At 44.4% G+C, this 26,527-nt stretch overlaps 1 protein-coding gene across 5 annotated transcripts in view; it reads right to left on the bottom strand.

Annotated features, from left to right (window-relative positions):
- The window catches only part of RYK (receptor like tyrosine kinase), a 1,376,634-nt gene that overhangs the window by 1,087,117 nt on the left and 262,990 nt on the right, over positions 1 to 26,527 (bottom strand). For all 5 annotated transcript variants that reach the window (XM_033957872.1, XM_033957871.1, XM_033957870.1 and 2 more), the window contains one exon: positions 14,114 to 14,173. In XM_033957872.1, the coding sequence (XP_033813763.1) occupies positions 14,114 to 14,173 (60 nt within the window). The remainder of the gene's footprint in view (positions 1 to 14,113; positions 14,174 to 26,527) is intronic.

Raw genomic sequence — 26,527 nt, 5'->3', positions numbered from 1 at the left:
AGGGGGTGGGAAATGCTGTTGCTGCATCACAGGGAAGTGGAGATATAGAGAGGGAGGGAATGCTGCTGTTGCTGCACAGGGAAGGGTAGGAGGCAAATACTGCTGCTGCACAGGGAAGTGGGGATGAGAGGGAAAGGGGGCCAGGAAGCAAACTTGCTTTGCTTTGGGGGAAGGGGTGTACTGGGGGGCAGGCAGCAATCTTGGTTTGCTTTGGGGGGGAGGAGAGAGAAGGGAGCCACGGAGAGGGACAGAAAGGCAGGCAGGCAGGCAGGGGGCCACGGAGAGAGACAGAAAGACAGGCAGGCAGAGCACCAGAAAGACATTGGGCAGAGAGAGAGACAGAAAGACAGACAGACAGACAATGGGAGGGAGAGAGACAGAAAGAAAGACAGACATATATTTTAGCACCCATTAATGTAACGAGCTTAAACACTAGTATGGAGATAACATAATAAACATCATAATAAATGACAGCAGATAAAGACCAGTAATCTGGAATTTGCACGCCTTGTCCGGGCACCTAGACAGAGAATCCACAAACCAATCTGACAGAGGTTGGGCAAATTCCAGCTTGTAGCCTGACCAAATAATTTCTAAGATCCACTGGTCTGCTGTAATGCGCACCTTTGCCAAGGTGATCTTCAGGCTGCCGGTCAGACTCTACTGTCTGACAATGCCTCAACCCATGCAGACCACCAGATGTGCACCAGGATGGGCAGAGGCGCGAAAACACAGCTGGTACGCTACAGTACACCGCTGAGCCCCCTAAGCGTGCCTTACAGTCTGTGCTCGACCCACGCTTAGCAGATGGTGACACAACTTCAGGGACATCCCTGAGCTCCAAGGATTACTATGCAGACTGGCCAACAGGTACCCAAAAGGGATCGGCCTGTCAGCTACAGACTGAAGTCTGTGAATTCACAAGCAGGCAGAGCATCCAAATTGTCATAGATACGAAAATACCTGCAAAGGGGACGAAACTATGTCTAAGTAAAATAATAAAAATGAGGAGAGCAGAACACACACAGATGCAGCCATACATGCAGAAGGAAAGACTGCTAGACGGCACTAAGCTAATCTGTGAAGTACACTGGAGGCAGAGTGAAAAATCTGGAGTGGATTCCTTCTGCAGTCCATGTGAGTATGGGGAAATAACCCTGTTGTCTAGATTGTCTCACCTATTGCACTGGAAATATATATAAAGTCATGCCTAGCCCTTTTTTTTTTTTTTGCTATCATATGCAATTCTATCATGTACCGTAATAAAAATCGGATATAAGGACTAGAGTGGATTGCTGACCTATACTTCCCAAAATGTGAAGCAGAAGCTTCTAAAAGTAAAAACATGTTATACAAAAGAACTGCTCAGAGCTGTCTGCATACTCCGAGTATAAGATAGCCATAAAGAATAGAGAATGATGCGGGGGAAAAATTTGTCCTCATATCCACCCCATCAGCTCGTCCCCACAAGCTCGGTTCCCGTCCCATTCCCATCAAAAAGAAAATAGCCAAAACAATAAGAAATACTCAACCACTGTCGCTCACGCCCAGTGAAACAGACAGAAACCAAAGCATCTAGTATCAACTACACCAGATCTGAAGTAAACACAGACTTACCAACCTCACAAACAACAAAACAATTACAAATCAACATTCAAATTCTCAAAAGCCAACTTGCTTAGATGTGTAACCATGGAAACCTGACAGCCTAAATACAATATTTCACAATGTCTTTATTTATGTTGTAAACTCCCAAAGTCAGTTTATGACAAACTTTCCTGCAAAACAATCTATATAAATAAAATCGGAGGTATGTATGTGTGTGTGTGTGTATGTGCCGCGATCACGCAAAAATGGCTTGACCGATTTGAACGAAACTTGGTATGCAGATCCCTCACTACCTGGGATGATATGTTCTGGGGGTCTCGCGGCCCACCTGCACACGTGGGCGGAGCTACAAACAGAAAATCAGATTTCACACATTCATGTCAATGGAAAAAATGTAAAAAGCTGCCATTCTCACAGTAATTCAAAAACGGCTTGACCGATTTGAACGAAACTTGGTATGCAGACCCCTCACTACCTGGGGTGATATGTTCTGGGGGTCTCGCGGCCCACCTGCACATGTGGGCGGAGCTACAAACAGAAAATCACATTTCACCCATTCATGTCAATGGAAAAAATGTAAAAAGCTGCCATTCTCACAGTAATTCAAAAACGGCTTGACCGATTTGAACGAAACTTGGTATGCAGATTCCTCACTACCTGGGGTGATATGTTCTGGGGGTCTCGCGGCCCACCTGCACATGTGGGCGGAGCTACAAACAGAAATTCGGATTTCACCCATTCATGTCAATGGAAAAAATGTAAAAACCTGCCATTCTCACAGTAATTCAAAAACAGCTTGACCGATTTGAACGAAACTTGGAATGCAGATCCCTCACTACCTGGGGTGATATGTTCTGGGGGTCTCGCGGCACACCTGCACACGTTGGCGGAGCTACAAACAGAAAATCAGATTTCACCCATTCATGTCAATGGAAAAAATGTAACAAGCTGCCATTCTCACAGTAATTCCAACTATAAAACACTTTCTATGACACTATAACCACTAGGGACATCGTTTCTATTCTACCACGGACACCATACATATAGAGTTTGTATGTTCTAACTGTGTTTGTAACTGTTTCCTTCATGCACCCCAGTTCATAATGTTATTACATTACATGAGTACTCACATATGCTGAACTAGGAACACAGGTTCCATTCTGAACCGTGAAAAAACTGAGTTTCAACCTGAGTTTCCACATATTGAGTTGTTTAAATCAATACTGAAACTTTTGGATGCCACTTATTCCAACAGATCTTCCTTTTCAGTTTAAGAGATTGCAAATTCCAGTGTGACTTGCATTCTCTATCACAATCAACAAATCACAGGGACAGACTATTACATACTGTGGAGTGGATTTAAGATCCCCCTGTTTTTCCCATGGACAACTCTATGTTGCTTCACCCAATAATTTATATGTTCTTGCTCCTGGAGGTGAAACTAAAAATGTTGTTTATAATCAAGTTTTGTGTTAGTTGTATTGTAATCATTTTGTCAAATATTTCACATTATAATTTGAATATTGTACTTTTTATAAAGCTGTAAAAAAATAATTTCATTCACCACTATAAAGTATCTTTATTTCAATCCATTTACTGTGTTATTTCTATAATTAAATACCCGTGCAACGCCGGGGCATCAGCTAGTAAATAATATAAATGTAACTCCTTCACAGACACTATACTTCTTACTTTTGCTACTTCACCACGTCTCAAAATGAACATCTTTTCAAAGCATTAATTATCTTTTCTGCATTTTGATTTTATATTCAGGGGAAGGCAAAAATGATAACTTTAAGTACATATTTTAAGTTGCCGTGGTAAAAAAAAAAAAATGCATAGGGGAAGCAAAGAATCGAACAGGACAGGCTGTAGGGAAATGTGGCTAGCACGGGATTCTCAGGCTCTGGGTCTCCTTACCTACAGATTGATTTCCCCATGGTTGCTGCTGCTTCTCTGCCCTGGCTGTCGGCCATTGTTCGTGTCCCTTCTTCAGCTTATGTTCTCAAGTCGCATGCAGCTGCCGAAACTTCTTCTCTGATGCAACTTCCTGTTTCTGGTTGCATCAGAGAAGAAGTTTCAACTTTCAAGCAGCCACATGAGACTTGTTGAAACGCTTGTGCTGCTGGGAAACCTATCCCAGGGTACATATGATTCGTCAATTAAAATGGATAATTTCTGATCGAGACCATGCCTCCATACTCAAAAATCTTCAATAGAACAAAGGGTGCTTCACAGGTGGTTCAGTGATGTATTGGTGTTAGCTATAGTAATGTAATGGTCTATTTTATAGCAGATTGCCCACGTAAAAAGTATCTATTTCAAGACTATGTTATAAAAACATAAGTGGCTATGTGCCTATAGAAAATAAAATCTCAGATTTCATCTCAGCATCATACAAATGCTAATTCACAGATTTACACTACATATGTATCAGTGTATTTTATAAAACATGTATATAATTGAACTCTCTGCTCCACCTAAGTTCTACTCCTAGGAATGCCAATATGCAGAACATGTGAAAAATAGCATTGACAGCAACTCCAGCAGTGGGGAAGCATAGCCAATGCCAGATGGACTTCTACAGTCTGTTCTCGTATATAGCAGAATGGATCAGAAGCAGGTCTTGCCAATCTCAGTAGGGAGATGAAGACATCTTATAGTGAAACTTAGCCAGTAAAATGAATAATTACTGGATTATGGGTTCAATGTTGCCTTGATAATGAATATGACTGTTGGCCAGACTGAATGGACCATTCAGGTCTTTATCTGCCATCATTTACTATGTTAATATAATTACTATATGTTCGTGAAGAAATAGAATCTGTGAGAGTGACTATGACGGAAGAGAAAGAAAAGCTGGAATCTTTCTGGATAAAGATTCCCAGACGAAACGGTGTTGACACAAAGATTGGCCTTTACTATCGACCGCCAGGACAGGGGGAGGAAACAGACTCGGAAATGATAGAAGAAATTAAACACAAATACAAGACAGGTAATGTTGTAATCTTGGGGGATTTCAACTTTCCGGGGATAGACTGGGACCTGGGAACTTCAAATTGTGGCAAAGAGGCAATGTTCCTGGAAGTGCTAGGGGACTGCTTCCTGGAACAATTGGTGGGGGAGCCGACAAGAGAACACGGCACCTTGGACTTGGTCCTAAACAGCATTACGGGGCCAGCTAAAGATGTAGAAGTCACAATCCCGCTGGGGACGAGCGATCACAACAGGATCAACTTCAAACTCGATGTCGGGAAGGGGAAAGGCACTAAAACCTCAACCACGACTTTAAACTTTAAAAGGGGAAGATACAATAGCATGAGAACCATGGTGAAACAACGGATCAAGAAAAAAATGGGCAAAGTCAAAACGGTAGAACAGGCATGGTCACTTCTGAAAAATACTATCACGGAAGCACAAAGCCTCTACATTCCGCGGATGTCCAAAGCAAAGAAAACAAATGGCAAAAGAGAGCCGGCGTGGCTTACTAAAGAGGTTAAGGAAGCCATAAAAGAAAAAAGGACTCCTTCAAAGCATGGAAACGCATAAAAACAACTGAAACTTGGAACAAACACAAGGATGATCAGAAGAAGTGTCACAGGATGGTGAGGGATGCCAAAAGAGACTATGAGGAGAAAATAGCGCAGGAGGCCAAAAACTTCAAGCCCTTCTTCAGGTACGTGAAAGAGAAAAAAACCCACAAAAGAGGCGGTGGGACCGCTGGATGACCAGGGAAGGAAAGGGAACATCAAGGATGACAAACAAATCGCAGACAGACTAAATTCCTTCTTTGCATCTGTCTTTACAAAGGAAGACACTGCAACAATTCCAGAAGCAGTGAAAGTGTTCAAAGGAGCAACAGGGGACAGCCTTACCACAGTAGAAGTGGACTTGGACCAGATTTACCACCAGATCGACAAACTCAAAAGTGACAAATCTCCTGGACCAGACGGAATTCATCCGAGAGTCTTGAAAGAGCTAAAAGTGGAAATCGGGGAACTATTGCAAAAACTTGCCAACCTGTCAATCAAAACAGGACAGGTACCGGACGACTGGAAGATAGCGAACGTCACGCCGATATTTAAAAAGGATCAAGAGGAGGACTGGGCAACTATATACCTGTGAGTCTCACGTCGGTCCCTGGGAAGATGATTGAGGCGCTGATCAAGGATAGCATAACCCGGCACTTAGACACATACGACCTGATGAGAGCCAGCCAACATGAATTCAGGAAGGGGAAGTCATGTTTGATGAACCTACTTCAATTTTTTTGAGACAGTGAACAGACAAATTGATAGTGGAGAACCGGTGGATATTGTATACTTGGACTTTCAAAAAGCGTTCGACAAGGTTCCACATGTAAGACTCCTCAGGAAACTGCAAGGCCATGGAATAGAAGGAGACATACTAAGATGGATAGGCAAATGGCTGGAGAACAGAAGGCAGAGAGTGGGCATAAATGGAAAATTCTCAGACTGGGAGACTGTGACTAGCGGTGTGCCCCAGGGCTCGATACTTGGGCCCATCTTATTTAATATCTTCATAAATGACCTGGAGGATGGAACATCTAGTGAGATCATCAAGTTCGCAGATGACACAAAGCTATGCCAGTAAATCAAATCACAGAAGGACAGCGAGGAACTCCAGAGCGACTTGAACCGATTGGAAAATTGGGCAGATAAATGGCAGATGAAGTTTAATGTGGAAAAATGCAAAGTCATGCATTTAGGCAGAAAAAATAAGGAACACAAGTACAGTATGTCAGGTGCAACTCCGGGAAAAACCAAACAGGAAAGGGACCTGGGCGTATTAATCGATAGGACCTTGAAGCTGTTGGTGCAATGTGCGGCGGCAGCGAAAAAAGTGAATAGAATGCTAGGCATGATAAAGAAGGGAATCACGAGTAGATCGGAGAAAGTAATACTACCGCTTTATAAAGCGATGGTCAGATCACACTTGGAATACTGCGTCCAACATTGGTCTCCATACCTAAAGAAGGATTTAAAAATACTAGAGATGGTGCAGAGACGAGCAACTAAGCGAATAAAAGGCATGGAGAACTTGGAATTTGAGGAACGACTTAAGAGACTGGGATTGTTCTCCCTTGAGAAGAGGAGACTGCGAGGGGATATGATCAAGACTTTCAAAATACTGAAAGGATTTGACCAAATAGAGCAGGATAAAAAACTATTTACAACTAGTCTTTAAGCCCGTTACATTAAAGGGTACTAGAATAGATGTATGTGTCTGTCTGTGTTTCTTTCTCTCTCTCTGTTGGGGGTGACATTAGCCAAATGCGAACAAGAAAGGGATTTGGGGGTACTGATAGACAGAACCCTAAAGCCTTCAGCTCAATGTGCGGCGGCGGCGGTGAAGAAAGCAAACAGGATGTTGGGCATGATTAAGAAGGGGATCACAAGTAGATCGGAAGAGGTCATAATGCCACTTTACAGAGCAATGGTCAGACCTCACTTGGAATACTGTGTCCAACACTGGTCTCCATACCTTAAGAAGGATATAACTCTGCTGGAGAGGGTGCAGAGGCGAGCCACGAAACTTGTCAAAGGTATGGAAAATTTGAGCTACAAAGAACGACTCAGAAAACTGGGACTGTTCACCCTCGAGAAGAGAAGATTGCGAGGGGATTTGATAGAGACTTTTAAAATATTAAAAGGATTTAATAAAATAGACCAGGAAGCAGCATTACTAACAATTTTGGAGGTGACACGGACATGGGGTCATAGCCTGAAACTGAGTAGCAGCAGGTTTAGGATAAATGTTAGGAAGTTCTGTTTCACACAGCAAGTGGTTGGCACTTGGAATGCTCTCCCGGAGGAGGTTGTGGCGGAGACTACTGTTCCGAGTTTCAAGCGCAAGTTGGATGCACATCTTCTTGAAAACCATATTGAGGGATACGGGAAATCCGGGTCTCCTATAAGGTGTACTTAAATGGGCCACCGCATGCGCGGATCGCTGGACAAGATGGACCTCGGTCTGATCCGGTGAAGGCATTTCTTATGTTATGTTCTCTCTCTCCTTGGCCGCTGTCTGTATCCTTCTGTCTCCCCCCCCCCCCTTGAGCAAAGCTGTCTGCCCCCAGGACACACCTCCCCCCCCAAAGCAGGCCCCTTTCCCTCTCCCTGTCTCTCCATGGCCCTCTTCTGTCTCCCCACCTCAAGCAAAGTTGTCTGTCCGCAGCACACCTCCCCCCAAAGCAGTTCCATTTCCCTCTCCCTATCTCTCCATGGCCCCTTCTGTCTCCCCCCCAGCACACCCCTCCCCCCAAAGCAGCCCCCTTTCCCTCTCCCTATCCATGGCCCCTTCTGTCTCCCCCCAGCACACCCCTCCCCCCAAAGCAGCCCCCTTTCCCTTTCCTCCTGGCTCCCGGTATTGATTCTCTTCTTACCCTCCCAACATCCAGGCGTCTTCTGGCCTGCTCCTCTTCACCAAAGCAGCCTGTGATCATGGTGGCCGGCTTTAGCGAACCTCGCAGGCTGCGCTTCAACTCGGTAGCACTTTCCCTCTGACGCGATCCCGTGCGTCAGAGGGAACGTGCTACTGAAGCTGGAGAGCGGCCTGCGAAGTTCTTTAAAGCTGACCACGATCGCAGGCTGCTCTGAAGAGGAGGATCAGCGGCGAGTGAGGGCGGGAGGTGACACGGCGACTCCTTCTTCTGCATGGAGATGGAGAGCGGCTTGCGAGGTTCGCTACAGCGGCTGGTGAACCTCAGCAGGCCACTTTGAAGAGGAGCGGGAGGGAGGAGTCGCTGGTGTCTTCTGCACAGTCACGTGCAGGCGCCGTGAGGACTGGCACAGAAGCACACCTCACGGCGCCACCGCTCACGAATTTTCAAGAGCGCATGCGCCTCTAGCATTTTATTATTATTGATGTCCAATGTGACACACACAAGAGGATATGGACTAAAGCTAAGGGGGGACAAGTTCAGGACAAATATCAGGAAGTTCTGCTTCACACAACGAGTGGTAGAAACCTGGAATGCTCTCCCAGAAGAGATAATTGCGGAATCCATCGTTCTAGGGTTTAAGGGTAAGTTAGATGTACATCTCCTTATGAGAGGCTTAAGGTGACATAGGTAAGGGTAAGCTCGATGCACATCTCTTATGAGAAGCTTAGAGTGATATGGGGACTAATACTATGCCAGGGTACACCTGGTGGAGCCTCCGCATGTGCGGATCACCGGATTTGATAGACCTAGGGTTTATTCCGGAGATGGCACTTCTTATGTTCTTTTTACATGCACATGCTCGTTTCTTTTCTTTAACGAGGTCTGAGATCTCTGCGGTGAACCATTGGGGTCTAAGAAACAATAGACCCCAATGATTCACCGCAGAGATCTCAGACCTTGTTAAAGAAAAGAAACGAGCATTTATTTCCTACAAACATTTGCAGAAAAGGGAGGCCAAAATAGAATATATGGCCAAGTCTATAGCTGTCAAAGCGGCAGTCGGAGAAGCCAAGCTTCGAGTTGAAGAAAACCTAGCAAAGAACATTAAGAAAGGGGACAAATCCTTCTATAGGTATATTAGCGACAGAAAGAGAAACACGTATAGGATAGTATGCCTCAAAAAACCGGACGGAAATTACGTAGAATCAGATTCAAATAAAGCCGAACTACTAAATGAATACTTCTGCTCAGTCTTCACCTGCGAGGCTCCGGGGTCCGGTCTACAGTTGCAGGCAACGCAAAGCTTGAAAGACCCGTTTCGGAATTTCAAGTTTACACCAGGGGACGTCTACGGCGAACTATCAAGACTCAAGGTGAACAAAGCCATGGGACCGGACAATCTACACCCCAGAGTGCTCAGGGAGCTGTGTGACGTCCTAGCAGAACCGTTATCCGTATTCTTCAATCTCTCCCTGAGCATGGGAAGAGTCCCCTTGGACAGGAAAACAGCTCACATCGTTCCTCTACACAAAAAGGGGTGCAGGGCAGAGGCTGCGAATTACAGACCGGTGAGTCTCACATCAATAGTAAGTCAACTCATGGAAACACTAATCAAACGCAAATTAGACACGATCCTGGACGAGGAGAATCTACACGATCCCCACCAACATGGTTTCACCAAGGATAGGTCCTGCCAATCCAATCTTATCAGCTTCTTTGACTGGGTGACAAGAAAGCTGGATTTAGGAGAGTCCTGGACGTCGTGTACCTGGACTTCAGTAAACCTTTTGATAGCGTCCCCCACCGCAGGTTATTGAGCAAGATGAAATCGATGGGATTAGGTGAAACACTAACCACATGGGTCAATGATTATCTAAGTGGTAGACTTCAGAGGGTGGTGGTTAACGGTACAGGGAGGGCAAAATGGGAGGAGGTGTAGTATTATATACTAAAGATGACATTAAGGTCACCAGAATCATAGATGTCCACTACACTGGGGAATCCCTTTGGGTAAATTTGGCCAGAGGGAAGGACATATGCCTGTATCTTGGCGTAATATACAGATCCCCAAGCCAACAGGATGACCTAGATATGGAATTAATCGGAGATATAGAGAATATCACCTTGCGTGGGGACACAGTATTTTTAAGTGACTTCAACATGCCTGATGTGGATTGGGACACGCTTTCCTCTGCTTCCGGCAGCAGCAGGAGGCTATTAAACTCTATGAAGGGAGCAAGACTCAGGCAACTGGTGTTGGAACCAACAAGGAATCAGGCAATACTGGACCTGATACTTACCAATGGAGAAAGTGTCACAGAGGTCTCAGTGGGTGGCACATTGGCCTCCAGTGACCACAACATGGTATGGTTCAATTTCAGGAAAGGTTTCACTAAATCTACCACACTGACCAATGTCCTCAAATTCAAGGACACAAACTTCAAAGAAATGGGAGACTTCGTTCACCAGGCGCTACAAAGCCAAGCAGAAATCGATAACGTGGAAGAAATGTGGTCGACTTTGAAAGCCACCATACAAGAAGCAACAAACCGCTATGTTAAATCAGTAAGTAAACAGCGAAGGAACAATAAGCCACAGTGGTTCTCTGCGGAGATTTCGGACCTCATCAAGGAGAAGAAAAAAGCATTCATCTCTTACAAACAATCAGGGAAACAGGACTCTAGGGAAGTCTATCTGGCCAAGTCAAAAGCCGTCAAAACAGCAGTTAGGGAGGCCAAATTCCACATGGAGGAGTCTCTAGCGAAGAACATCCAGAAAGGAGATAAATCCTTCTTCAGGTATATCAGTGACAGAAATAAGAACTCAGGCAGGATAGTACGCCTTAGGAAACCAGACGGAGACTATGTAGAAGCGGACTCGGAAAAAGCCCAACTGTTAAATGAATACTTCTGCTCAGTCTTCACCCGCGAGGCGCCAGGACTCAGCCCTCAGCTACAGACAAGGGTTGGCGCAGATGACCCGTTTAGTAATTTCGAGTTTACACCCAGCGGTGTCTACTGCGAGCTGTCAAAGCTTAAGGTTAACAAGACAATGGGGCCTGACAACCTACACCCCAGGGTGCTCAGGGAGTTGTGTGATGTCTTGGCGGAACCGCTATCTGCGCTCTTCAATCTCTCCCTTAGTACGGGTAACGTCCCGATGGACTGGAAGACGGCTAACGTCAATCCACTCCACAAGAAAGGCTCCAAGATGGAGACAGCAAACTACAGACCGGTGAGTCTCACATCAATAGTGTGCAAACTAATGGAAACTCTAATCAAACGCCAATTGGATACGATCCTGAATGAGGAGAATCTACGGGATCCCCGTCAACATGGATTTACTAAGGGGAGATCCTGCCAATCCAACCTGATCAGCTTCTTTGACTGGGTGACGAGGAAGCTGGATGTTGGGGAGTCCCTGGACATCATACACCTGGACTTCAGTAAAGCATTCAATAGCGTACCACACCGCAGGTTGCTGAGCAAGATGAGTTCTATAGGATTGGGCGACACATTGACGAAATGGGTTGGGAACTGGCTTGGAGGTAGGCTTCAGAGGATAGTAGTGAACGGCACCCCTTCTGAAATGATGGAGGTAATCAGTGGAGTGCCGCAGGGCTCGGTCCTGGGCCCGATCCTATTCAACATCTTTATAAGAGACTTGGCAGAAGGGCTGCGAGGTAAAATAACATTATTCGCCGATGACGCCAAACTAAGCAATGTAGTGGGCAAAAGCACAACAGACATAAATTCAATGTCCGACAACATGATGCACGACCTACTCCTACTGGAGCGCTGGTCTAGGTCCTGGCAACTCAGCTTCAATGCCAAAAAATGCAAAGTCATGCACCTTAGCAGCCAAAATCCATGCAAAACTTACACCCTTAATGGTGAGATCCTAACAAGAACTGAAGCAGAACGAGACTTAGGTGTGATCGTCAGTGAGAACATGAAGACTGCCAATCAAGTGAAGCAAGCTTCATCCAAGGCAAGGCAAATCATAGGTTGCATACGCAGGAGTTTCGTCAGCCGTAAGCCTGAAGTCATTATGCCATTGTATAGATCCATGGTGAGGCCCCACCTGGAATACTGTGTGCAATTCTGGAGGCCGCATTACTGTAAGGATGTGCTGAGACTGGAGTCGGTCCAGAGAATGGCCACCCGGATGGTCTCAGGACTCAAGGATCTCCCGTACGAGGAACGGCTGGATAAGTTGCAGCTGTACTCACTTGAGGAACGCAGAGAGAGGGGTGACATGATCGAGACATTCAAGTATCTCACGGGCCGCATCGAGGTGGAAAAAGATATCTTCTTTTTCAAGGGTCCCGCGGCAACAAGGGGGCATCCGTGGAAAATCAGGGGCGGGAAACTGCACGGGGACACCAGAAAATTCTTTTTCACTGAAAGGGTGGTTGATCGCTGGAATAGTCTTCCACTTCAGGTTATTGAGGCCAGCAGCGTGCCTGATTTTAAGGCCAAATGGGATAGACACGTGGGATCTATTCACAGAGAAAAGTAGGGGAGGGTCATTGGGGTGGGCAGACTAGATGGGCCATGGCCCTTATCTGCCGTCTACTTCTATGTTTCTATGTTTACCCTCTCTAAAACGTCAGAGGTGACCAGTGGAGTGCCGCAGGGCTCGGTTTTGGGCCCGATCCTTTTCAACATAATCATAGGAGACTTGACGCAGGGGCTTCAAGGTAAAATAACATTGATCGCCGATGACGCCAAACTATGTAACATTGTAAGTAACAGCAATTTGCGAGACAGTATGGCGCAGGACCTGCTTTTATTGGAACACTGGTCCTTGACCTGGCAGCTGAGCTTCAACGCTAAAAAATGCAAGGTCATGCACCTTGGCAACAATAATCCGTACAGAACGTACACATTGAATGGTGAAACCTTGGCTAGAACTGCAGCAGAACGAGATTTAGGGGTGATCATTAGTGAAGACATGAAAACTGCCAATCAAGTGGAGAAGGCTTCATCCAAGGCTAGACAAATGCTGGGTTGTATCCGTAGAAATTTTGTTAGTCGGAAGCCCGAGGTCCTAATGCCATTGTACAGAACCATGGTGAGACCTCATCTGGAGTACTGTGTACAATTCTGGAGGCCACATTACCATAAAGATGTGCTGAGAGTTGAGTCGGTTCAGCGAATGGCCACCAGGATGGTCTCGGGGCTCAAGGATCTCTCGTACAAGGAAAGGATGAACAAATTGCGGCTAAACTCTCTCAAAGAATGCAGGGAGAGGGGAGACATGATTGAGACATTTAAGTATATCACTGGTCGTCTCAAGGTGGAAGATGATATTTTCTCTCTTAAAGGGCCCTCGGCCACAAGAGGCAATCCACTGAAAATCAGGGGCACAAAATTTCATGGCGACACCAGGAAGTATTTCTTTACCGAAAGAGTGGTTAATCATTGGAATGAGCTCCCAGTACAGGTGATCGAGGCCAGCAGCGTGTCAGATTTAAAGAATAAATGGGATGCCCATGTCGGATCTCTAAGAGGGTAGAGTTAAGGAGATGGGTCATGAGAGTGTGATATCTCAGAAGGTTAAGGGGGAGGGTCGGTAGAGTGGGCAGACTTGATGGGCTATGGCCCTTTTCTGCCGTCATTTTTCTATGTTTCTATGTAATCACATAGTTTTATAAAAGCCATTTTCTGCACAAAGAAACAGTCTTTACATATGGAAAAAGCTTTAGAAAGTTACTTTTAATTTCCCTAACTGCAGTTTAGCACTATTTCCCCTCAAATAGCTCCTACTACAGATTCCACTGTGACCACCATCTGTCAATATGGAAAAGCAAATTAGGAGAAAAAGCTGGCTTTAGCATCCTAAATACACTACAGGCTCCATGTTTGTTCAACTTCTGATAGATTTTAAGCTCCACAGAGGTAAACCTGTCTTTCTATATGTATGAACAGCAAAGGTGCATACCATGTAATACAATGCAAATGTGTAGTTGTTGCAGTAGTAGATTTCTATCACCTTAAAATATGCAGTACTACTAACAAAACATCACTAAAGAAACACTCAAATCATGACCCAGCTTTTACAAGTGCAACTTCTTGGATGAGCATCTGTACTTACAGTTAATTTTGCTGATGTTTTTGTCAGTAGATATTGGAGATTTTATTTCTTGTTCAAGCTCTGTTCAGAGAGAAGAAATAATTTCTGCAATGATATGCATAAACATTGTGCAGGTTATAATGTCATAATATTCACTGACCTCAAATTTGTATCTGGGTTATTCAAAAACTTGAAAACTTAGGATGATAGATAAAAACAATAAAAATACAAAATATATCCAAAGAGAAGCAGCGAGTCAAAAAATGCAGGGGTATATAATAGGATTTTTTAAATAAATATTTTATATTTTTATTGTTTCTACCTGTGTCATCCCTATACTAAGTTGTTCCCACTCTTTTTTGTGGACATTTTCCTTGTTACTTTTACCCCTTTGTTGGCATTTGATTCTAAAACTGTTACCATATATTCTTAATTATAAGCCAACATTATTTTGCCCCCACACCCTCTCCCCAAAAGGCCAAAAACTGATCTCAGCTTCTAGTTTAGTCAGTACAAATTTCTCTTAGTTCTTCCTTTCCCTGCAGTGACCAGCACATCTCTCTTATCAAATCTCATAGAATTAACCCTTCTTTCCCCTATTCCTGCTGAACCTGTACTACTCATGCTGGTTCCCTAAAACATCTTTTATTTTATTGCCCTGCGATACAGACATATTGGATATCTATATGGAATAATACTTTGTTCCTTATTTCATATTGATGTAGCATTGTCATATCAAACGTTACTCTTAAAATCATCTGCACCTCTACTAAATCTCTCCATATCTGATGCTTTTTGATTTCTTACTTGCACTAGCTATAAAGATTCTTCTTAGCTCTTGGAAGAACCTATCCAAAGCCTCCCACTCTCAATGGTGGAATTTAGTATGCCAAACATACCGCTTTGAGACGTATTTAGCTAAAAAGTCCAATGTCTATCCTCAATTTCAGATTAAATGGAACTCTTAAACTTTATCTACAGAACTCCAATATGTAATTTCCTTTTCTCTCTACCTTCCTTTACCCTCCCTCTTCTCCTTTTCTTCTTATGTTATTCCACCTGTTTTTTTTTTTTTGTTGTTTTTATTTCTTTACTTACTTCCTTCATTCCTTTTCATTTGTATCCATACTGTGCATAGATTCACTGGTTGATGTTTATTCAGGATTGTTATGGTTCTATTTCATACTGTTATTGTTAATATTGTCATTGTAATGCAAACTATTATTGTTTCTTCTCAATCATATCACCATGTCACATCACATTTTCTTGATGTATGACTGTTTGTGGGACACTTACTTTTATGAAAAATTCTTTAAATAAACATCAACTTAAAAAAAGAACATTTGGCTGCCTGTGTTCCTGAGAAAGGCAGAGGCCCTCTATAGATAGCTAATGTGTAGGGAAACCTTTGTTTACCCCATAATCTTTGAGCCCTATGCTCTTGACATTTAAAAGGAGAGAATGCCAGTCACTGCAGGGAAGAGGTAGAATGAAAGATGGAAAGAAGGCTAACCATCACAACGGGGTAGGAGCACAGCAGGCGGAAGGCAAAAATGCTGCACACCACAGAGAAAGGGGAAAATGCAATTCACCACAGGGGAGGAGAAAAACACTGGAATACCCTCACCCAACCATTTTTGTTAATACTCGAGTTAACAGCTTTCCTCCTTTAGGGTGGGGGCTTCTTTGTTTATACTCAGAAAGGTTTGCATTCATGTACATACGAATATGGTTCTCACATGAATTCATTTAAAAAAATGATCTACATGAGTTCATGTGAAATTAATGTGCACAAAAACTTGCTCCTAAGAGGATTCAACTCTGGAATGATCTCCCCCTTTTTTATTATTATTTATTTATCAATTTTTACAATATTCCCAAGCATAACATCATGTACAGTAAGATTGTAAATAAGAACTAAAAAGAAATGAAAGAAAAAAATACAATATGAGAAATAACTTTGATAAATTGATGTGATTCCGCTTGTAATCTCTGATCTTTGGTTAATTGATGTGAACCGCCTAGAACTCCCTGGGTATGGCGGTATACAAGAATAAAGTTATTATTATTATCAATAATAATAAAACGCTGGAGCGCGCATGCGCTCTCAAAAATTTGTGAGTCCTGGCGCCGTGAGATGTGCTTCTGTGGCAACATTCTAATTGACACCTCACGGCGCTTGCAGGGGCTGGAGGCGCATGCGCGCAACTGCGCTCTCTACAAACCTCCCGGCTCCAGCGGAGTAGGCAGCACCAGTGGCAGTAAACGAGTGGTGGACAGCAGCCCCGCTCCGGCCGTTGAACCTCCACAAACCTCCCGGCTCCAGAAGCATAGGCAGCACTATAAACACGCTGCTTCGCGCCCTTCTCTGCCGAGTTCCTCTGCCGCATCTCTGATGACATCATCGGAGACAGACGCGGCAGAGGAAATCGGCAGTAGAAGACCGCGTGTTTAAAGTGCTGCCTACGCGGCTGGAGCCCCGAGGTTTGTCGGCGGTGGGAGGGGCTGAATGGAGCAGGCCAGATCGAACAGGACAACGGCAGTAAAAGAAGGGGGAGGGGCTGAATGGAGCAGGTAAGAGAAGGGAAAGGAGAGAAGAGAAGGGTAGAAGGTAAGAGAAGGGTGGAGGAAAATGCTGCTACTGCTTCTGCACAGGAAAGGGGGGATAGGAGGGAAATGCTATTGCTGCTGCATAGGGAAGTGGGATGGAAATGCTGCTGCACAGGGAAATGGGGAAAAATGACAGACAGACAGCGGGAGGGAGGGAGACAGAAAGAAAGAAAGACACAGGGGGCAGAGAGAGGGACAGAAAGACAGACAGAGAAAGGGGGCCAGAGAGAGAGTCAGCGGGAGAGGGAAAGGGGGCTGCTTTGGGGGGAGGGGGTGTGCTTGGGGCAAACAGCTTTGCTCTGGGAGGGAAGACAGTAGGGGCCATGTTGAGACAGAGAGAGGGAAAGGGGGCTGCTTTGGGGGGAGGGGTGTGCTGGGGGGAGACAGAAGGGGCCATGGAGAGATAGGGAAAGGGGGCTGCTTTGGGGGGAAGTGTGCTGGGGACAGACAGCTTTGTTCTGGGGGGGAAGACAGAAGGGGCCATGGAGAGATAGGGAAAGGGGGCTGCTTTGGGGGGAAGTGTGCTGGGGGCAGACAGCTTTGCTCGGGGGGAGGGGGAGACAGAAGGATACAGACAGCGGCCAACGAAAGAGAGATAAAGAAAGACAGACAGACAGACACATCTATTCTAGCACCCGTTAATGTAACGGGCTTAAAGACTAGTTATTATTATATTAACATATTCTCCTTAAAGAAGCAATCTATAGTCCACAATTATTATTATTATGATCCAAGACTTCAAGAGTGACAATAACAATCTAGAAAAATCAATATGATCTTAAAAAAATCTAAGTCAGTGGTTCCCAACCCTGTCCTGGAGGACCACCAGGCCAGTCGGTTTTCAGGGTAGCCCTAATGAATATGCATGGAGCAGATTTGCATGCCTGGCACCTCCATTATAAGCTGATCTCTCTCATGCATATTCATTAGGGCTATCCTGAAAATCCGACTGGCCTGGTGGTCCTCCAGAACAGGGTTGGGAACCACTGATCTAAGTGACTAAAGTCACAGGGGGTAATTAACTATGTCTCAGTCCATTGTTTCATCTTTCTCAAGATGTTTCAAAGCTACAAACTTTGTTAGGTGTGTCGGATCAAAGAAAATATATTTATCTGAACTATAATGAACAATACATTTACAAGGAAATCTAAGAAAAAATTTTCCCCCCACTGAAATTACTCCAGATTTTAACAACAGGAACTGCTTTCTCCATTTTTGAAACTCTTTGGTTACATCTGGAAAGGTCTGTACTTTCTAACCCAGAAACTCTTTAGTTCTATTTTTAAAGAACATCTTCATTATCCAGTTTTTATCTGGCGCCAATGCAACAGTCACCAATAATGTTGCCGGTATAACCAATTCACTTATTGAAGTTTCCAATAGTGTAGTAACATCCAATTGTGGTTCCTGTGGTCCCTCATTAGTCAATTGCTGGTCCAATTTACTAACAGGCAAATAGAATACCTGTGTAACGGGTGGAATTAAATCCCCTGAAACTGAAAAAAGTCTCCAGGAAATATTTCTTTAACATTTCCCTGGGGGACATAGAAGGAACCCTAGGGAAATTTAGTAACTGCAAATTATTGGCACGATGGCCATTTTCAATCATTTCCAGTTTCCGCCTAATATTCATATTATCTTTGATCACAGTTTCTTGTACTTGTTTGACCCCTATTATTTCGGATTCATTTTTTTGAGACATAGTTTTAACTGAGGTCATTTCTAATTGTAATACATTCAGTTCTTGTTCCTGTTTGTCAATTTTCATTTACAGCACTTTAATTTGTGGATTCAATGAGTCACCCAGTTTAACAACTAAGTCCCAGAGAGACTCCATTGTGATTTCAGTGGGTTTTTCAACCGTAAAGAAGGAATTCTCACTTCACAAGTTTGTAGTTTTTTTGTCCTGTTGTGCCTCCCTCTTCTTCAATGTTCCAGCCGTAGTTTCACTCTCCAGACTCAAAAAGTCTTTCAGTAAATCTGTATCATAGCTCGCAGATGAACAAGCCTCCTGGGTTACAGGGACTGCCTCGTTGGACGCACCTGGTTCCTGCGGCGAGCTGGTATGCTGCGGTTGGGGGGGGGGGGAGTGTCTCTTGCTTCAGAGCTCAGCGTGACCTCTAGCCCAGGGATTCTTGCGGTGTTACTCTGTGCCGCTGAGTCCTACGGGCAATTCCCTGAAGTTATCGACTCCTTCTGAAGACGGTTCAAGAGCTGCTCGATAGTGAGAGGAGAAGGATTTTCAAAGCACCGCGAGGCTCCAGCGGCACTTCTCCCTCTCCTCTTAGGCATGAGGAAACTCTCAATCGAAACTAACCAAGTAAGGTAAAATTCTAATTCTACCGAACACTCGAGAGATGCTTCCCGACTTAGCCACTCACGGCCATCTTGGATCAAGCACAAACATTATTCTTTTTTTTTTTTTTTTTTTTAAGGAGTTCCAGTTTGTTTCAATTTTTCTGCAAATCTTTAAAAACTACTCTATTTGCCAAACATTTTGAAAACTAATTATTTTGAAATTTTGCTATTATCTTCTATTTATCATATGTAAATCATTCCCTATTTAATTGATGTAAACCGAGTCGAGCCTTCTTAGAATGATGACTCGGTATACAAAGTTAAGCTTTAGTTTAGATTCAAGTTGTTTGAATCTGGCAGTTCACCTTATTAGTAAAAGAAAAAGCTGGAACGTTTATTGATTGTGATGCTTTATCACCGAGACACCTTAAAATTAGGCAAACATGCAATCTACTGAGCTTTCAGGACTACAGAGTTTATAGGCACCTTTAGAAGGTATAGTACAATTACATACCTGTAACACATGACATCCAAGGACAGCGGGCAAATATTCTCACTTGTGGGACATGTATGGACAGTGCAAAAGCGTAGTCACTTAAAAAAAAATTTAAGACCTTGAGAGGGCGGACATTGGTCCGTATACTATATCAGACCATGCCTGGGTTTATGTGCGGTGGAAGGAGGGGAGGGGGGCCTCGGAAGGCATGGCGCTGGGTGTTCCCGATCACCTTGTATGGAGTTAAGCAATATCGGGAGCAGTTGTTGGTTTTATGGAAAGACTATAAGAGGCATAATGCCCACACGGAAGAGGACCCCGTCCTATTTTGGGAAGCTGCAAAAGCAGTGCTGCAGGGGAAACCATAAGTTACAGCAGTCACGTGAAAAAGGCCCGAGACAAGGACATTTTGCGTTTGGAGAGGGTTGTTGCTAGGGCGAGGCAGCGGTACAGTTCTTCTGGTAACCCCACACACAGACAGGAGTTGATGGAATATCAGGTGGCCCTTAATTCACCACTACATCAGCAGGCGAGGAAATCCCTTGCCTACTATAAGTACAAGCTCTATGGATTTGGAAATAAGGGGGGGAACTACTGGCCCAGGGCGGGTCCATGAAGGGTGCATGCCCTGAGGAATGAGCGGGGGGACAGAGTTACCACTAATCCGGAGATCGGTGCTATTTTAAGAACCTCTATGCCCCCCCCCCCCCCCCCGGCCTGAGGAGGGAGTAATCGCAGCCCCTTATTTGGAAGGGATGATGTTTCTCTGAGAGAGCCAAGGAGCGCTTGAATGCACCCATATCACCAGAGGAAGTGTATTGAGCAATTGGGAACAGTCCTTTGCTGAAAGCGCCAGGCGAGGATAGTATGAGAATTGAATTTTATAAAATCTTAGGTGGGAGGGTCACGTGATGCTGTGAGCTGGGGCCCCAAGTCCTCAAGCCACGATTCCCCCCACTGTAGTGCGCACAGACATCGCTCCAACTCGTCCATAGTACTGCACAAGTACATGGACAAATTCTTTCAATAGCCGGGACTCCCGATGGCGACGCGCACCACCAAAAAAGACATGACCACCCGGCAATCGCTGCCGACAAGATGACGTCGGGACCCGCGGCTGAGATTAGTCAACTCTCGCCGGAAACCCTGCAGGATATCACCTCGGCGGTCACCCTGGCGATGCAGCCAGGCTATCAGAGCAACTGCAGTGGCTGGAGACTATGATTGCAGACATCATCCGCCACACCACTGAGCTGGAGACGCACACGTCCTGCATCGAGGATGCTCAGGGGGCCCAGCAACAGCCTTTCAAGGAGCTAGCACGTGTGCACACAGAGAGGCTGGAAGACATGGAGAACAGGTCCCGCAGGTCAAATCTTCGCTTTTTGGGAATACTTGAAACGGTTGCGGGGCCTGTTCTATTGCAGACCCTGGAGACGTGGTTGCGGGAGAATATTCCCTTGTGGGAGGCCCTGGGCCCAAAACACCTAGAACGGGTGCATCGTATGGGCAGGGAACAAAATCAGGAGGACCGCCCACGGATGATTATCGCCAAGCTGCTTAACTATAATCATAAGGTTGAAATCCTGCGCCAATACAAGCAATCGAGAGATACTTTGAAATTTGGTGACAACGAAGTAAGTATTTTTCAGGATTACTCAGCAGCGTTGACGGAGAAGAGGAAATTGTTTTATCCACTTTGCTCTACTCTTCTCACCTGCTTCAACCACAGGATCCTTCATGACTGTAGATTGACACCTGAGTGTTTCGCTCATTTGTTGTGATTGATAGTGCCTTTCACTGACTCCAGCCATTCAGCCTTGCCAGTTGGTTGGGTGGCTGCTACGTACCTAGTGGTTGTTTTTGGTTACTAATATGCGAGTTTGAGCTATAATTACACTTGATTATTGTTCTTAATTAAGTTCATTTTTCCCAGAGTTAGTTGATGTGGGGATGTTTCTAACTGTGTTGAACTATGTTCGTGACTCAGGGCGGCATCTCTAAGTGACCCTATACACTTCTGAGCCTGCACTTGTGCGGGCCAGTAACTGTGTCTTTTCTAGAGAATTTGGTGGGAGGGGGAGTGGTGGAATTGGGTGGGGGGAGGGATGTAGGGGAGAGGGGTGGACGGGAAGGGGATAGGGTATTTCACAGTGCTATGATATCCGAGCATTCTTTTTTCACAAACAAAAATGATGCTGTTGAGAGAGAGGGTTTATTGCTACATGTGGGCAAGGGAAAGTTCATCTATATCCCCAGGTTGTTCTTGCATCTCGGGTTGGGCTGGGAACCTGGGATGATAGCTTCCATACACAGAATAGCATGATAGTATTGTGTCTTCCCACCTATTCATGCCGCTAACATTGTGCATCATGTCCTGGAATGTATCGGGCATCACGTTCCCCATTAAAATAACTAAAATTTTGAACCAGTTAAAGAAGCATAATGTTGATATTGCTTGCATACAGGAAACCTGATTGACAGATATAGAACACTTGAAATTGGGTCGCTCTTGGGTGGGGGCAGTATTTGCAGCCTCTTCCTCACACAAAAAAGCAGGGGTGGCGATATTGATTAACAAAACCCTACCTTACACAACAACATTAGTTGAGAGTGACCCACAGGGCCATTATTTGTTACTTTATCTTAAGGTTGGCACTTATTCGGTAGAGTGGGGGACAAAGGAAAAGACGGAGTCTCCTTCTTGGAGCCATTGGGGAAAACTCGCATGTACAGGATGTCAGGGGTAGAAATCGCTTAGACACTGAAGGAGGCATCAGAAGGGGTGACAAAGGCATGACTGAAGGGGACAAACTATCTCAACCAGAAAACAATCCATACAAAAAGAAAGAATGGATAGCCATGTATGCTAATGCCTGTAGCTTAGGCATCAAAATACTAGAACTGGAAACAGAAATAAGAAACGCTGACCTTGATGTAGTGGCGACATCAGAAACTTGGTTCTCGGAGTCCCACGGATGGGATATGGTCATACCAGGTTATAATCTACTCCGTCAAGGCAGAGAGGGCAAATCAGGAGGAGGGGTAGCTCTATACATTAAAGAAAACATCAAAGTTACTAAAATCACAGACATCAAGTATACGGGAAGAGTCCCTCTGGGTGAACCTGGCCAGGGGCAATAACAAATGCCTGTATCTTGGTGTTGTATACAGACCGCCTAAACAAAAGGAGCAAGCAGACGATGAGCTAATGGAAGACATTGAGACCATAACACTGCGTGGAGATACAGTGCTAGTGGGAGATTTCAATATGCCCGATGTGGACTGGAACGAACCTTCCGCTACAACCAGCGGCAGCAAGAGGATACTAGCCTCCATGCGAGGAGCATGCCTAAAGCAAATGGTACTGGAACCCACTAGGGGTCAGGCGACCCTGGACTTATTACTCACCAATGGTGACAGTGTCACAGAGGTATCGGTGGGAGACACCTTGGCATCCAGCGATCACAACATGGTGTGGTTCCACCTCAAGAAAGGAAACTCTAGGTCGACTAAGGTACTAAATTTCAAAGGAATTAATTTTCAAGGCATTGTACGTTGGCGCTTCCCTAGCTATTTGTTTCAAGATGATCACTTTTGAACGTATTTACAGAATAAGTGGGAGGAGTACTTAGAATTCAATGGCCAACCTCGCCATGCCCCGGAATTGTTTTGGAAAACAGCGAAAGTAGTGTTGCGGGGGGATTGCATAGCTTATGTCATCGCACGCAATCGACGGCTATTTAAGGGCATCCTACGACTAGAACGTGAATTGGTGGCAGCCAAACATCGATACACTCTCCATCCGTCCCCTGCCACGAAAGCAAATTGGCAATCTATTGAGTGCTCTTAATTCTTATATACATGAACATACAGTCAAAATGTTATTTTATCAGAAGTTTAAATATCATAAATATGGGAATCGGTCAGGAAAATTGTTAGCAAATTTGAACAACGTTTTATCATGGGTCTGAAGGATGAATTGGGTCACCTCCAACATAAAACTGATCAGATAGCAGGGATTTTGCTGGAACACTTTCAGAGTACATATAAGAGAGGAGACTCGAGTTCCGGTCCGCTAATCCAGGATTATATAACTGATTCTGGTATGCCCATCCTGACGGATCAGGGGGTCGAGTCCCTAAACCTACCAATTACTATTAGAGAATTACAAAGGGCAATCCAACATCAACGCAACTATTCAGCTCCAACGCAACTATTCAGCTCCCAGTCCCGATGGTTTTACAGCCAAATTTTATAAACTTATGTCTGCTCAGATCGGCACACCTTTGCGAGATTATTATAATCAGGTTACAGATCAGGGGGAGTTCCCCGGGAAAGCTAATGTGGCACCAATTACACTGATTCTAAAACCTGGCAAGGAGGCGACTTCCTCAGACTCTTACCGCTCTATTTCCCTTTTGAATGTGGACATTAAAATCCTAGCCAAACTCCTAGCGGATCGGCTATCTCAAACCCTTCCGAATCTCATAGGACCGGAGCAGGTAGGCTTTGTGAAAGGTCGCCAGGCGACTCATGTTCGTAAGGCTATTCTGACAGTAGCACATGCTCAGACTCGAGCAGCAGCTAGAGCCTTTGACCAAGTAGATTGGCAGTATTTATTTGGGGTACTGGACTATATAGGGCTGAAGGGGTGGTACAAGCAAGCAATACAAGCATTATATGCGTCCCCAAGGGCTTGTTTGTTGGTTAATGATGTTATTTCTGAAACTTTTCCAATTGAACAGGGAACCCGACAGGGATGCCCTTTATCGTCACTTCTCTTTCTGTTATATTTAAAGCCGTTCTTACGGACGGCTATTGCAGACCCTGGGATAGCAGGGGTGGCCTTTCCAGATCATATGATAAAGGTGTTAGCTTTTGCAGATGATCTTTTTTTTTTAATTATTTATTTATTGAATTTTTCAATATAATCAAGCATTAACTTGTACAGAAAGGAAATTCAGCAAGAAACTAATATAACAACAAACAATATAAAACTATATAAAAGATATCAAATATAAGCATAAATTTCAACTCAAGTCCTCAAAAGGATCCAAGGTGGGTAATCGGCGAATAATAGAAAAAATAAAATCACATTTACAAAGTAATGACTAGTTGAATGAGGTTAATGCACCCTTTCTTAAACTGAGCATTCATGTTTTCCCTTTCTCCAGACATGAAGTTGAGAGAAAGGTTGTCAGTTGAGATGGCTCAAAGAAAACAAATTTATGTGAACGGTAGATAATTACACATTTACATGGATGTCGCAAGTAAAAAGTCGCCCCCCAGGGCCAAAACACCAGGTTTCCTTAACAAAAATTCATGTCTCCTTCTCTGCGTATCCCTAGCCAAATCTGGGAACATCTGAATTTTACAACCTAAAAATTCTTTATGTTTATTTTTAAAGAAAAGTCTCAACAACCAGTTTTTATCTGGTGCGAGAGCTACCATCAAAAGTAAAGTTGCTGGGGTCACTAATTCTTTGTCAGATATTTCCAAAATATTAGATATATTCATTAAATCTTGTCCCAATTTCTGTTGTTGTTGATCCTGAGTCCTTTGCGGAAGGTAATAAACCTGTGTGAATGGTGGTAATGATTCTTCAAAGAGCTCCAATATTTCCATCATATAACGTTTCAACATTTCCCTAGGGGCTATCATAGGAACCCTAGGGAAATTAATCAATCTAAGATTATTGTTTCAAGAAAAATTTTCCATTGCCTCCATCTTCTTTCTTAAATTAATATTGTCCTTAATTAATGTCTCAGTGGTTTGCTTGGTGACTTTTAATTCTTGGTGGACATTCTGTACTGAAGTCTTAGAGCCCTCAATTTCAATCTTAAAATTTTTAATCTCAGTTTCATGATCATTAAATTTTCTTTCCAGGAGTTGTAATTGTGGATTTATAGATCTTGCCAAATTAGCTACAAGATCCCACAGAGAATCCAATGTTACCTCCTGGGGCTTCTCAATTTGAACAGAGTGTAATTTTAATTTTAATTGAGTTAGCTCACCCTCTGGCAACATCTCTTGTCGAACGTCCTGTATGGTTTGTTTATCCCCCGCCGCTTCCTCCTCAGTATCAATGCTTAGGCCTCTGCTCCAACGAGGAATCCGGCAGCCCAGTCCCCCTCTCGTTCTCCTTAGCCTCCGAGAGGAGGTGAACTCCGACTTCCGGGAGAGCCTCCGCTCGCGGGGAACTGGTGGACTGAGGGCGTGGTGGAGGTGCTCTCATATCGGGGCTCAACGATGTCTCCAACCCTATGGAGAACGGCACGGGTTCGCCTCCACCGTGCATCTCCTGGAGGGGATTCCCCGATGATATCTGCGTGCCCTGCATTCTCCTCATCAGCTCCTCGATATTGCCGAAAACGGCTGTTCTGGAGCGCTGCGATGCTCCAGCAGCGCTGCGTCCCCTCCTCTTCGGCATTGCTCCGAGCGAGTAAAAAAAATACCGAAGTAAGTATATTCGAGCGAGCTTCAGGGAGAGTGTCGCTCAGACAACCCTGCATGTGGCCATCTTGGATCTACTATTTACATTAACCCATCCCCGCACTTCTATTACTCAGCTCCTTCAATTACTTGAGGAATTTCGATTTTATTCGGGTTTTTCCCTCAATTTTCAAAAATCCATTGCATTGGCGATCCCATCTTCCTTACAGGATACCTGGAATGGTGATTTTCCATTTACCTGGGCCCCTATTTCTATTAAGTATTTGGGGGTGTGGATACCTAGAGAGCTTGCTACTTTATACACTTGTAATATAGCTTCTTTATTAGATTTGCAACTGTGGACCACATTCCCTTATCCGTAGCGGGATGTGTGGCCTTGTTTAACATGGTAATATTCCCAAAATAGTTATATAGGTTCCAGGTACTTCCACTCTTACTATCCCATGCTCATAACCACCAGCTTATTAGATGGCTTCAGCACTATATATGGGGTGGGAAAAAACCACGCATGACTTACTCTCGGATGTGCCTCCCACGATATAAGGGGGGTTATGGGTTGTTGAATATATATTGGT

This window comes from Geotrypetes seraphini, chromosome 9 (assembly GCF_902459505.1).
Source record: "Geotrypetes seraphini chromosome 9, aGeoSer1.1, whole genome shotgun sequence".
NCBI lineage: Eukaryota > Metazoa > Chordata > Amphibia > Gymnophiona > Dermophiidae > Geotrypetes > Geotrypetes seraphini.
This window is presented reverse-complemented; position numbering and strand designations above follow the sequence as displayed.